Below are 12876 nucleotides of genomic sequence, written 5' to 3'. Positions count from 1 at the left end.
CTCCAAGCATGACAACACTGTCCTTGAAATTTAACGTGGCTGTAGCAACATCCATATGCTACCCATGCACTTAGTTTACCCACAACTGATGCATGTTACTTTTTTTGAAAGTGCTGCAAATTCTCATATAGGTACTCCAAAACTACACTTCTGAGCAACACTTTGGCACCTACATGTATGTAGTAGAAACTATGCGTGATATTGGGCCAAAGCCAAAGGTCTGTGATTTACTACACAGTTCACTGAGCTGGGTCCCACCAGAGTCAGCAGCATTTCAAGCCATGGTGACCTCACAGCTCAGCACTTCTTAATGTGTGTGCACTCCAGTTACCCCTACGAAGGATGCATGTGCTAATTAGCCCCCAGTCACAACTGGAATTGCGTGTTCTTGTCAAGTCCTGGGATTCTCCAAAAATGTATATGCAGATAAGGCACAGGCCAACCTGGTTCAACTTCACCTCAATGAGGCTGGGGCCCCACTAATCATACAGATCAAGCTGAGCAAAGAGCCAACAGGGGGATTATGGGTGAACTGTATGCAATTTTGTGGCTCACCATGGTTGGAAAATGAATCAGCAGTGAGGGGGGCTGTGCTTAAAATGGGCACTACCATGTGGCTTATTCAGATGGGCTGTACTAATCTTTCCTTGTGGGTCCCTCCCCCCTGCTGGAGCCTAGTAGAGGCATCTGAGTCTTGTGGGCTGGGGCCTGCATGTAGGATGCCTCCCAATGGATTTGGAAGTATCTGAAATCCCAGGATGAGAGTTTGGGATGAAGGATGCTTGCTGGTTATAGTGCCATACGTGGTGTTTAGAACGATTGAGTTCTTTCTGCTCAATCTATACGGTTTTTGAAACAATTGTATTCTACCCAATTGGTCTGATTTGGAACTGATTTAGCTAATTTGATCTGGAACATGAAATATATTATTTAAAAAAAAAAAGTTAGGTTCTCATCAGCATCCTGGCCTTTCAGACGTAGCATTTTTGGCACCAAGGTGTCAGGGCTGGCTCAGGCCCTCCCAATACTGGCCTGGTATTGCAATACTCCAGACTCAGCGCCAGTTCCATGCAGAGGAAACACCTGACCATTTTTTTTAAGGGCCACAAAAAAAAAAAAAAAAATCCCCATCAGCATGTCTGTCCTATGTGGACCATGTGTTTTAGAGTCACGCGCAGCATTGGCTCCATTTAATCAGCTTCGTAGTTGATTTCCGTTGCTGAGCACCTGCTGCTTTTCGCAGAAGCTTTATGTTAGACATTGTATGTAGTGTGATTTTTTTGTATGCGTTAAGGGAAAAGTATGTCTTGTATTTATTAATTAGAGGAAGGAAAACTATGTCTTGTATTTGAGTGAATATGGTAATTTCCTCTACTGCAGAAGTGACTGGATGGAATTGTAAAGCCTAGGATCTGTAAAATGTCAGAGCAGAAGACCACAATAGTCCTTTCCAGCCTTAAATGTTATAGCAAACAGAACTGGAAAATGTTTCAGTTGAAAATTTTCAGCAAGTGCATGTTTCAGAAAAAAGCTACCGCATGGTATGGGCTCCAGCTCCAAGCCCACATGAAAAACAATGTGCAATCGTTCCTTCTATTTCCCTTCCAAAGATTTATGTTTGTTCCTACGTTAACAGCATGCTCTGAAGATTGTTGCTGTTGTGGCATTTACATAGCTAACCATTTTTTCCCCCTCCCTCGATAGGAATTTCCCCTGGCAGTCATCAGCAGGCCAGAATGCTACTGCGGTTACCCCACCACACACTTCACACTTCATGACAGCATGGACAGGCTGTTCTGTAGTAGGCTGCAGAATATCAGCAGCACAGTCAAAGTGCCAAGAGAGGAAAATTATTGTCATGTCTACCAGACTCCAGTGCAAGGTAAAAGCTGTAACCAGTCAGTTCCTTATTGGGCGTAGATGCATGAAGTCAATAAAAACTACACTCATTTATGCCAACTGGTCATAGAGGGGGTTAGCCGGCCCTGATACTCAGAGCAAAAATTTCTGCCTGCCTCTGTCTAAATTATCCTTGCAGTTTCTGTAGCACATGGTGACCAGTTTTTCCCCTTGGCTAAACTGTTTTGTGGCTTTATCATCAGCTGCTGAAAAAAAGCTTCTGTTTTCTGTCTTAGCGATGGTTTCATTTCAGTGCCAGGAAAAGCAATTCCTGAATGTATGGTTTCAAAATGCTTTAAGGTTCTTTGCCATTTTCTCCCACCTCGTTCTTCCTTGTCGTGTCTGCACAGTTACTGATGACGTTATTCTCCCTCTCTCATTGTGGTTCCAAGGGCTCCAATTTCCCTGGTTTTTAGTGGGCTATTCCCTTCAGCACCTCCCTTCCCTCTCGTCACCAGCTTCTCTGGGTTCTGTCTATGGTCCTGTACACACAGTAGCCTTAGAGGTAGATGAGAACAGGTGATTGGAGGTGCCTGATGGAAGAAGCCTTAGAATGGTTTGCTATTGAAAAAATACTGAAAATCTACCCTCTGAAGAGGGACAAAAAAAAAAAATCAGGACCCATTTAAGGTATCTTGGGTTGAGTGCCTAAGTAGTGAGGCACCCAAAATAACTGGTTCAATTGAACATTTCAGCCATCTCTTTCCAAGCAGTGTCCTTTGATTTCATGCTTTCATCCACTGCCCCTTTCTTGTGTCTGTCCCAAACTCACAGCAGCAAACAACACCAATGAACTGCCTCTTCAAACTCATTCTCTCCAAAATCCAAATGCTTAGCCTCTCGCATCATTCCACTCCTTTGCTTTAGCTCCCTGTTCACACTGAGAAGTCACTAAACTCATACCCTCACGTCACAATCTCTGGTATATTCAACTCTTCATTCATTTGCCCTCTCCCCAATTTCTCATGTCAGCTCCACCACTTCATCACTGCCAAAATCTGACCTTCCTAGCTTTCATCGCTACTAAAATTGCTGTCTCTTGGCTCATCTTCTACCCTCATTACTATGAATCCCCCAAGGCCCCTTGTTTTAAGCTTAAAACTTCAACTGGTGTGAGTTGCTGAAGTCAATGGAAGGTTTCTACTTACATCAGCTGATGACTGGGCCCTCTCTCCGATTCAAGGAAAGGCTGTAGGTAAAATCCAAGCAGAAGAGAATTTTTTTTTCCCCCCATGAGCTTTCCAGCATTTCCTGCTTCCACTTAGGCTGGAAATAAAAGAAGAGCAGACACCCTCATAGTATTCTAGCACTTTATAGCCATGGCTTGATCCAAGGCATTAATAAGAACATGCTGCAAAAATAGAAAAGTAGTCAAAAAATGTAAATCCATTTTCCACATTCTTTTTGAATTTTCACTAAAGATAAAGGTTGGTTTTCATTTCTTCTTGTATATTTCTTATCACTAGGGTGACCATAATAATTTGAAGGAAATCTGGGATGTGGAGGATGCCACGGAGTGGGGCCAGGCAGAACAGAACAGGACAGGACAGGACAGGACAGGACAGGACAGGACAGGACAGGACAGGACAGTGTAGCATGGCATGTACAACCTCCCCCCACCCCAGCTCCTAAGAGCAGGGTGGGGAAGTTCAATCACATGCAGCCCTGACCCACCCAAAGCTCCCAGGAGCAGGGCTGGGCAATGACCCTGCAGCTCCACTTCCCCCACTCTACTGGGCCAGAGACTCCACTCACAGCCCAGCAGAGTCCAGATCAGGGATCAGCCCATTAGCTGGCCTCTCTGGAGAAAACCGAACTTTCCTATCAATTTTTGACCAACCCAGGACTTTCATATCAATTTTTTCCAATGATGGACACAGAGACAGCTTCCAAAATCTGGGACTGTCCCCGCCAATCCAGGACATATGGTCACCTTACTTATCACCAATTTCAATTTGTAATGGTGCCCAAAATACCACAGTTAGGATTCTCAAAGGCACCTATGGAAATTAGATGCTTAATGCCAACTGGAAATAAATGTGAGTTGCATGCTTAACGAACACAGACCCTTTTAAAAAAAATCACATAGAAGAGGTTTAACTGAATTCCAGTTCATTTCAGAAGGAGGCACTCCCTATAAAGCTTTTGATTTGCAGGTATAATGGCACCTTCAGGCTTTCAGTGAAGAGCCAGGCTGCCAGGCAAATAGCTGTTAACAAACAATCATGAAGGAGCTTTTACCTCAACTTGCTGGCAAGTACAACAGTTTGCCACAGTCCTTCTAACAAAGTGTTGCTTAACACAAAGCCAATGAAAACCTGTAGTAAGAATAATCTCTTTGGCCTCTTAAGGCTGAATTAATTTTTGGAAGTAGGTGAATCACTGCTGAACTCAAACTACTATCCTGTGGTATAAACAGAAAAATGAAGCAGCAACCCAGGTAATCAATAGCTCTCAGTAAAATTACTAAGAGGACACTGTGCTAACAATGAAATACATTTTGTGTTTACAGACACCCGATGCACAGACAGGAAGTTCCTGACAACGAAATCCAAAGTGTTTGTTGCTCTGTCGAGTTTTCCTGGGGCTGGGAATACATGGGCCCGTCATTTAATAGAACATGCCACGGGATTCTACACTGGAAGCTATTACTTTGATGGGACCCTGTATAACAAAGGTATTGTTGTCAGAGAGGCGCAACAACAAAAGTCAGTTTTAATACACAAATCTTACTTAGACCATGTACAAGCATTACATTTCTACCAGGAGAATCACTGTTCTCCTGGTAGAAATAAGAAGCCAACAAGCATTCACTGAATTTCTCCCAGGGAAAAGTGCCCCTTCTGGCAGATCTTCCAGGTCTCAACCAGGTTTTGTGAAAGAATTTCTGCTCCCTGACTCTTGCCCAAACCAAGGACTGCCTAAGTTTGGGGAAGGTGCTGGGGGATTTGCCCCACAGCTCCTTGCCTTTTCCCCAAACTGGGTAGTTCCTGGTTTAGGGAAGAGGTAGGGGGCTCTACTGGCCCCTACTGGCTTTCCATTGCTGTCCCAGCCACCTAGCTGGGCAGCAGGGGTGGGTACTGCATCACTTGGGGAGTGGGAATTGGGCTGAGGGAGGCTACCCCCAAACCCAGCTCCTGGTCCCAAGCTTTAGATACCACCCCTGCCATCCAGCTAGGCAGTGGGGCAGGGACTACAAAGCCCAGCGATCAGGAATCAGGCTTGGGGAGGTTGTCCCCAAAGCCAGTTTCTGGGCTTCAGATGCCACCCCTGACACCTCACTGGGCAGTGGAAGTGGGGATTTCAAAGCCCTAGGGGCTGGAAACCAGGCCCAGGGATGCTATCCTCACCCCAGTTTACCACCCCACAGGTTTTAAATGCTGTGTGGGCTGCTCAGCTGGGTGGTGCATGCAGCGATTTAAAATCTGGGAAGCCAGGACCCAGGGTGAGGAAAGCTGTCTCTGGCCCTGCTTCTCTGTGCCTCTGGCTTTAAATTACCCCATGGACAGCCCATCTGGGCTGCACACAAGGTGATTTAAAACCTGGGGTGCTGCCTATTGACACCTTGCCTCCTTTCCAGGCAGGGTAGAGGACTGACTATCCTCTGGAGGGCTGACCTACAGGCAGAAATAGCCCAGGAAGCAGCCCTGTAGTGCCTCCTGGCTGAAGACCTCACCTGTTTGGCTCTCTAGCCAGGGGACTTGAGCACACGTATGCTTCAGCTTTGGAGAAATTCTTGCCAGTAAAAATGAATTCCTGTACATGGCCTTGTTCTGACACTTTTGTTTGGAATGAATAAGATTGTCATTAGTCATAAACATACTTGATAAAAATTAAATCTCACACAATGTAGCATAAAGAGACACTGGTTGAATAGCATACCAAAAAAAAGAGCTGATTCTTGAGTATTTTCATGAATAAAGGCTTGCTCTGATTTGTGAAGTCAAAAATAGATTCCACCACTGAAGAAGGCAAGGTAGAAATGTACCTTATAGATTAACTGAATCAGAGATGCATGAGCTTCCATGAGTAAGACTTCCCTTTGATTGATGCTAATGATGATGGAAATTACACCCGTCTTTTTTTTCATCACTGTTGGCTTTTCCTTGCGCGCGTGCGCACACACAAGCTTTTTTAGTCCTTTCTTCAGAACTGGCCTAGAAAAATACATTTTTAGCAAAACATTTGCTAAATTTTGGGATGAGATTTTAAGGCACCAAAGGATGTACAGTAAGATTTTCTAGAGCTGATTAATGATTTTGGGTATCTACTAGAGGAACCTTGAAGAAAGTAGTAAACATTTTTCTGAGGCTGGGGGGTGGGAGGGCCAGGGAACAGGCTTTCCAAAAGACATCTCTGATTACCTAGAAATGGATGCACAACGATCACAACTTGCTCTGGAAAAAAATCTTGGCCTTAGGCACTTTAGTCCCATTTAAGTTGTTACTGCCTCCCTTGACACTCTCACAGGTAAGGTAAAGAAACAGTCTAGATGTAAGGCAAGTGCTTATCTAGTTGTATCATCATGTTCAAAGAGTAGTCATCAATGCCTCAGTGTATAACTGGGAGGAGGCATCACAGAATTATAGACAAGTAGGGCTGGAAGGGACTTCCAGAGGTCATCTAGTCCAACCCCCTGCCTGAGGCAGGATCATCCCTATTGAAACCATCCTATACAAATCTGTTGGCTAGCCTATTAGCAAGCCTACAATCAACTGACACAATGGCCAATGTCTTCCTACTGCAAAGGTTGTTAAAAGTCACTCAAGAGATCCAAGGAAGACAGCCACAACCTCCCCCCCAACCCCGCACGAGAGAGAAAGGTAAAAACCTCCCACAATCTGTACCAATCTGACCCCATGGGGTACAACTCTTTCCTGACCACAAATACAGCAATTGACCTGTATCAGAGTGGAAGGGCAAGACCCTTTTGCCAGGAACCTCTGCATTTAAGCCCCAGCGGGAGCACTGGCACACAGCAGTCAAAATCCCCAGCCCTGGCCGCAGCTAGCACCCAGTGTTTCCAAGCAAAGCTTAACGCCCCCCCAAAAAACCCAACCCCCCCCCAAAAAGCCTGACAACAGCAACCAAGCAAAGGCCAGAAGTATGAGAAACTCATAATAGACCAGTGGCACAGCTATGCCTAGGTCATCCCAAGTGGGATTCCCCAGGGGTGATGACACCAATATGACTAGAGTAACAGATACTCTGGAGCACAGGATTAGGATTCAAAGGGGCCTTGATAAATTGGAGAAATAATCCAACAGTAGTAGGATGAAATTCAAGAACAAATGCACAGCACTGAGGCTTTTTAGCTTAGAGAAGACTGGGAGTGGGGAACTGGATGACAGCTGTCAAATACAAAAAGGGTCGTTATAAAGAGGATGGACAACAATATTTTCTTTGTACACAGTGGACAGAATTAGTCATATCAGTCTTAAACTAAAGCAAGGGAAATTTTGGTTGGGTATTAGGAATAACCTTCTAACTGCAAGGGTAGCTAGGTGCTGGAGCAGATAAACAGATAGAGGGGCTGTCAAGTATTTAAGTGCAAGTTAGATAAATTCACTCCCAGGATGGGATGCAGGAACTGGACTGGATGACCTCCTGAAGTCCCTTTCAGCCCTATATTTGTATGTTTAGGCATTAATTTTGAGGTGGCAGAAAGGTGGTCCCGATACGGCATAGGCTATTACTGTGGCAGACAGCGAATCAAATAATAAGATGAACAGCTGGCCATCAAAAAGCCAGGAACAGAGTCCAAATCTTCCAATTCTCAGTCTGATGCCCTAGGTAAAAAACCGCATCGTCCCTCAGTTTCATCCAGATTTTGCACCATTCTAGATTCTGCTTTATAATGCACAACCCGGCCGTGTTTTAAATCTGGTAACCTCGTGTTTTAAACAAAAACAGGCTTCAAAGGAGAAAAAGATCACTGGAGAAGCAGGAGAACTATCTGTGTGAAGACGCACGAAAGTGGCAAGCGAGAGATTGAAATGTTCGACTCTGCCATTTTGTTGATAAGGAACCCGTACAAATGTCTCATGGCAGAATTCAATCGGAAGTATGCCGGCCACTTGGGATACGCCACAGACCGGAACTGGAAGAGCAAAGGTAACCTTCCAGCTGTTGCTAACCAGCGTCTACACTAGGCTTCAAACAAGCTACAAACACAAGGTGCTGCTGGTGAAGGCCTGATCTGAAGTCAGCGAGAGCTGCAGTTTGAATCGGGTCTTAAGCAAAGCTAGGCCTCCACAACCCTCAGGTCTGAATTTTAGCAATCCTTTAGCAGCAAGCTACATGCCCTGTCACAGGGCTCCTGCAGCACTAAAGCTCTAGTAGCGACCATGGCATTTACATCTTGGCAGAGTGAATTTCTCTTGGCATAGCACCTTTGTATTCAGCCCATTTCCTCAGCGTCTGCGCTGCGCAGACAATTTGCCCTTGCAGTAGTTAACAGCTGTGAACAAATCAAAGTGAAGTGTCAAGGATATGATAGAATCTGAGACTTTTCTGGGGGATATTTTAAAGCATGTCACAGGTGTTGCTGTACTACAGGTAAATAAAGACCGGGGTACATGTGAAACCTGTGTTCATCGGCCACATGAAAAGGTTTAGTGATGCGAGCATGTCATTCCCTTTTTGGTGCATGGCTGACAAACTGGATTATATAACACCTGTGTCCTCACAGAATATACCGGCTATGTTCAGAGTTTGCCTCCTGTGTGTCCCGAGCACTATAAATTAGGGATTGGCAAGCCACACAGGCGTTTTGGGGAGGGATCTTTGACATGGCTTCTATTCATCCTAAGCCCATACATCCCCTACAATGAAAGGATTATTCGTTTAAAACTAACCAACCACGAAAAGTATGTTACAAAAGGGAATTCCTTAAATTAAGGTCAAAAGGGCCTTTTTTTTTTTAACTGCCGTTTCAAGGAAAAGAAAAGCTCTGATGATCCAATCACTCCCTGAAGTTTGTAGGGACACAAATTAGAGCAGGGGTGGTCAGCCTGCAGCTCTGGGGCCACACGTGGCTCTTCAGAAGTTAGTATGCATCTCCTTGAATCTTTGCACAAGCACACAGCAACCAGTTTCCGTTTGGTGGGTTTTGCACAAGCACACGGTGACCATTTGGAAGCTGGAGATTTACATTAACTTCTGAAGAGCCGCATGTAGCTCCAGAGCCGCAGGTTGGCCACCCCATAATTAGAGCTGATACCGTGGGACCATTATTTTCCCCATCTTTGTAATACCAGGAAAAAGTTTGAGAAAATAGTCGTAGTATGACTAAAATCATCTAATTTTCCCCCCATCTTTTCCCCAATGTTTAGAATGGCCAGACTTTGTAAACAGCTACGCATCATGGTGGGCCTCTCACGTCTTAGACTGGTTAAAATACGGAAAACATCTTCTTGTCATTCACTACGAAGACTTAAAACAGAACCTCATCCCCAAGCTGAAAGAAATGGTGGAATTTCTAAACGCGACCGTGACAGAGGACCGGCTGCTGTGTGTTGAAAACAACAGAGATGGGAATTTTAAGCGGTCAGGGGCTAGGCAGAAGGATTTTGAGCCATTCACCCAGGAAATGAAAGATCTTATCGACAGGTACATCCTGACAGTGGATGAAGCCTTGAAAGGAAGAAACTTCACAGGGCTGCCGAGAGAGTATGTTCCAAGATGATATCCCGCCAGCACTTAGCTGTGCTTAAAATTTTTTTAAAAAAAAAAAAAAAGACCAGAGCTTTATAGCAGCAAAAGCAAAGATGCTCATGGAGTCTGCTGAGGAATGCAAATTCTCTCCACTCTTGGATGTTCTTCAGGGGCACTAAGTGCTTCAAAAGGCAAGCAATGAAGGATGGAAATTGGGTTATAAACCAAGGCAAAAGCTATTAGTGTCCGCCTGTGTGTCCTTCCCTATATAAATGGCTAAGAATTTAACAGTTGTGCGCTGCTAATTCTGGAAAAGGGTTCCTTCTTCTTATCCTGTCTGCCTACTAGCAATACCTGCCCAAACTAGCTTGAGATTTTGCAGTATTTCAATTTGGGAATTCACATCTATGTAAGAAAAAGAAAATCCACAAAGACTGATAAATATTTTTATCCTATCATTTAAGAAAATTAGTTGCTTTCTTCTTAGAAAAGGTTTTCCCTCTCCCCTTCTCCTAAATCCTTTTAGTCACCGTCCACTCCACCCTACAACCTTGCAGTAAACTTGTGTTTGTATGATTTGTGTTGGGGAGCAGCGGAAAAAGAAATACATGTGCAGCAAACTCTTCTCTGGACAGACAAAGCTTTTGTAAGGCTTACTTTAAAAATCCATGCTTGGGCTGACCCACTGACTCGTCAGAAGTTGCAGTGTTGCATGGTGGGCCTGCACTTCGGGCTTGGATCACAGTATAGGACCAACAGACATGCTGGAGGAGGTATTACTGCAATCTAGCGGGGTGTGGGCAGACCCTGTTTCTCTGGTACACACGCTGAAGCCAGTTCTTCAGCCTTTAGTGTGTTGCCAAGCTTGAGCAAGACAGGAACAAAGTCCTACCTGGAGGAAATGGGGATTTGCTGTAACAGGATGAAAAAAGCTCCACGATATCACCCTTTCAATCCAGCCCCCAATCTAAAGACAGACCTCAGGTTTGGCGAGGGCCTTATACATACCCTTAACAAGGTTGGGGAAGTTGCCGGTGAGTCTTATATCCAAGTCCAAAGTTTACTGCCTCCACCAGGTCTCCTCTCCTTGGGAGAATCAGGATGGGTCTGGTGAGCCAGTTGGTCTCAAAAGTGAGCCAGGACTTGTACAGTTCTGAAGAGTCAGGAACCTGCTTCGTTACAGGAAGGAGATCCAGAGAGGAGCCAAAATTAAGAGATTAAAACCAGCCAAGCAAGAGGATTGGGGAATGGATCACAGATGGCCTTGAGGAGAACAGAGTCCTTTGAACAAGTGCAGCTGACAGGGACGGGGTGTGAAGAGGACTGCCTGGCATGCTGACATGCAGCACGCACACTGGTCTCTTAGGCAAAACATTTTTAAGGTAAAAGTCTCGTCTACGTGTCTAAGCTCTATAAACAGAAAGATTAAGCTATTCATTACTTTCCTCAGGAGTCATCTCTAGCATTTTAGTGCTGTCATTTAGCATTAAAGGTGAAGTAACTTTCCTTCTGGGATAGTGGATAGTGTAGTTCCAGTATGTAACAATGGTGGATGTACACTGAAAGGTGGATGGTGCTTTATTTTTTTTCCTTAATCCATCATTTCCCTACAGTCATTATGTTCCATTCTTGAACATGTGCAGTCACATGACACCAATTAGCTTCATGCATTTTGATGAGACGGCCTCGCCTGAATGGAGGCATAAAACCATCATCCTCAGTGTTGGCAGGAGCCACATGTGAAGCTCAGAGACATTACATAGCCCTAAGTGCTTTGGGGTTGTGCCTGAAACTGCATTACTCAAGAATGCATTTGTTCACATTTAATTAAAAAGAAATCCTCAAAAACCCAAGTGAAAATATTAATTTTAATAAAAAAACAATGACGCAGTTTATATGAAGGGAGCTGGACCTCCTTTGAATATGTACCATTTATGCTTTGAAATATAGTAAATCAAGCACACTCCAGCTTGTGTTATATGCATTTGTCTGTCTTTGTGTTGTGTATGCAATGGTCTTATTTCGTTCCTACTCTAGAAAATGTCCCTGTATCGTGAAACCAGCATTCAGAATCCCGTCTCCCCTAGAAACCAGTGGATGGACGCTTCTTGCTTGAAGAAGAGAGAAAATCTAGTTGGAAAAGGTCCATTCTCCACCTCTTATTCAGTTTTATATCAGGAGGACCCCTGTTGTCAGGAGCCTCTTAAAAATGGGATGCAGATTACTGGTAAAAATTTTACCCTATCCTTATTTTATGTATGGGGGAAACCATGGCACAGAGAGATTAATAACTTACTCAGAAGTCTTCTATTGATTACTCATTCCAACGGATCCTCATTATATCTATGACCATATCTAGCTCTTGATAGAGTAACAGCACCACTGATAAAGAAAGAGCTGCAAATCTGAAGATGACTTGGGTAGGAAGTACAAATTATTCTTTGCTCACAAGCCTGAGACAGTAGAAGTAAGTCTCTGTGCAGATCAGATGCCTTGCATAGGCCCAAGTGGTTTTCTTGTAGTTTAGAAACTTTTAACTCCCCACTTCTACCACGAAACAAGCTTTTCAGCTGCAGCGGTGTTTACTGAGAAGACACATGCAGCCAGGTAGCACAGAGTTAATACAATTCTGTTTCAAGTTGTGAAAATGAAGCTGCAAGGCAGCTCTATAATTAAGACTGTGCCAGTAGTGGTAGTATAAACCGCATTTTTCATAACAGTTATAACAACCATTTTTAGTTCACATCAGGGCAAAAGCAAGCATAAGAAAAGTGATGAACCTAGAAGCAATTGTAAAAATCAGTTGATTATAAGAAACATTGATTATGTACAATTCTACAATGGGGGAGAAGCTTACTTTACATAGCAAAAATGTTTACATTTCCAAAAAAATTATCCTCTTCATTTCAGTGAAGACTGATAAACAGAGCTATGATCTCCATGGCTCGAGCTGTGCACTAAAGTAGATTGCACAGAGTTCTGCTAATTCAGACTGGTAGTAAGTTATGCCCAGTTTACACTAATATGCACGAGTGCATGTGGTGCAGGACAACAAGGAATCCAGCCCATGAAATCCTGCAAGCTGGGCTCAGTTCTAGTTACAATCAGGGACAAGGTGAAGTCTACCCTGCCCAATTTACTCTGGCCATTTTATGCTATTCCAACAGCAGAAAGGGACAATCAGTTGTCTATGGAAAACTATAAAGCTTGGAGGGTTGTTTGTTTTAGATAACATTTTAGTCCTTATTTTTAGCATTGTCCCCATGACAATTAACATGCCAAAGGAGAACAAATTATGCAACAGTAATGAATGCCTTAAAA

The 12876-nt window shown here is 44.0% G+C and overlaps 1 protein-coding gene across 3 annotated transcripts in view; it reads left to right on the top strand.

Moving 5' to 3' along the window:
• The window catches only part of WSCD1 (WSC domain containing 1), a 64890-nt gene extending 53372 nt beyond the window's left edge, over nucleotides 1-11518 (top strand). For all 3 annotated transcript variants that reach the window (XM_019511019.1, XM_019511020.1, XM_019511021.1), the window contains exons 6-9: nucleotides 1705-1882; nucleotides 4412-4576; nucleotides 7813-8013; nucleotides 9234-11518. In XM_019511019.1, coding sequence (XP_019366564.1) covers nucleotides 1705-1882; nucleotides 4412-4576; nucleotides 7813-8013; nucleotides 9234-9586 — 897 coding nt within the window. In that variant the 3' untranslated portion in view covers nucleotides 9587-11518. The remainder of the gene's footprint in view (nucleotides 1-1704; nucleotides 1883-4411; nucleotides 4577-7812; nucleotides 8014-9233) is intronic.
• Nucleotides 11519-12876: the final 1358 nt, after the last annotated feature.

The sequence above is a fragment of the Gavialis gangeticus genome, unplaced genomic scaffold (genome assembly GCF_001723915.1).
Source record: "Gavialis gangeticus isolate Ggan-Ray unplaced genomic scaffold, GavGan_comp1, whole genome shotgun sequence".
Taxonomy (NCBI): Eukaryota; Metazoa; Chordata; order Crocodylia; family Gavialidae; genus Gavialis; species Gavialis gangeticus.
This window is presented reverse-complemented; position numbering and strand designations above follow the sequence as displayed.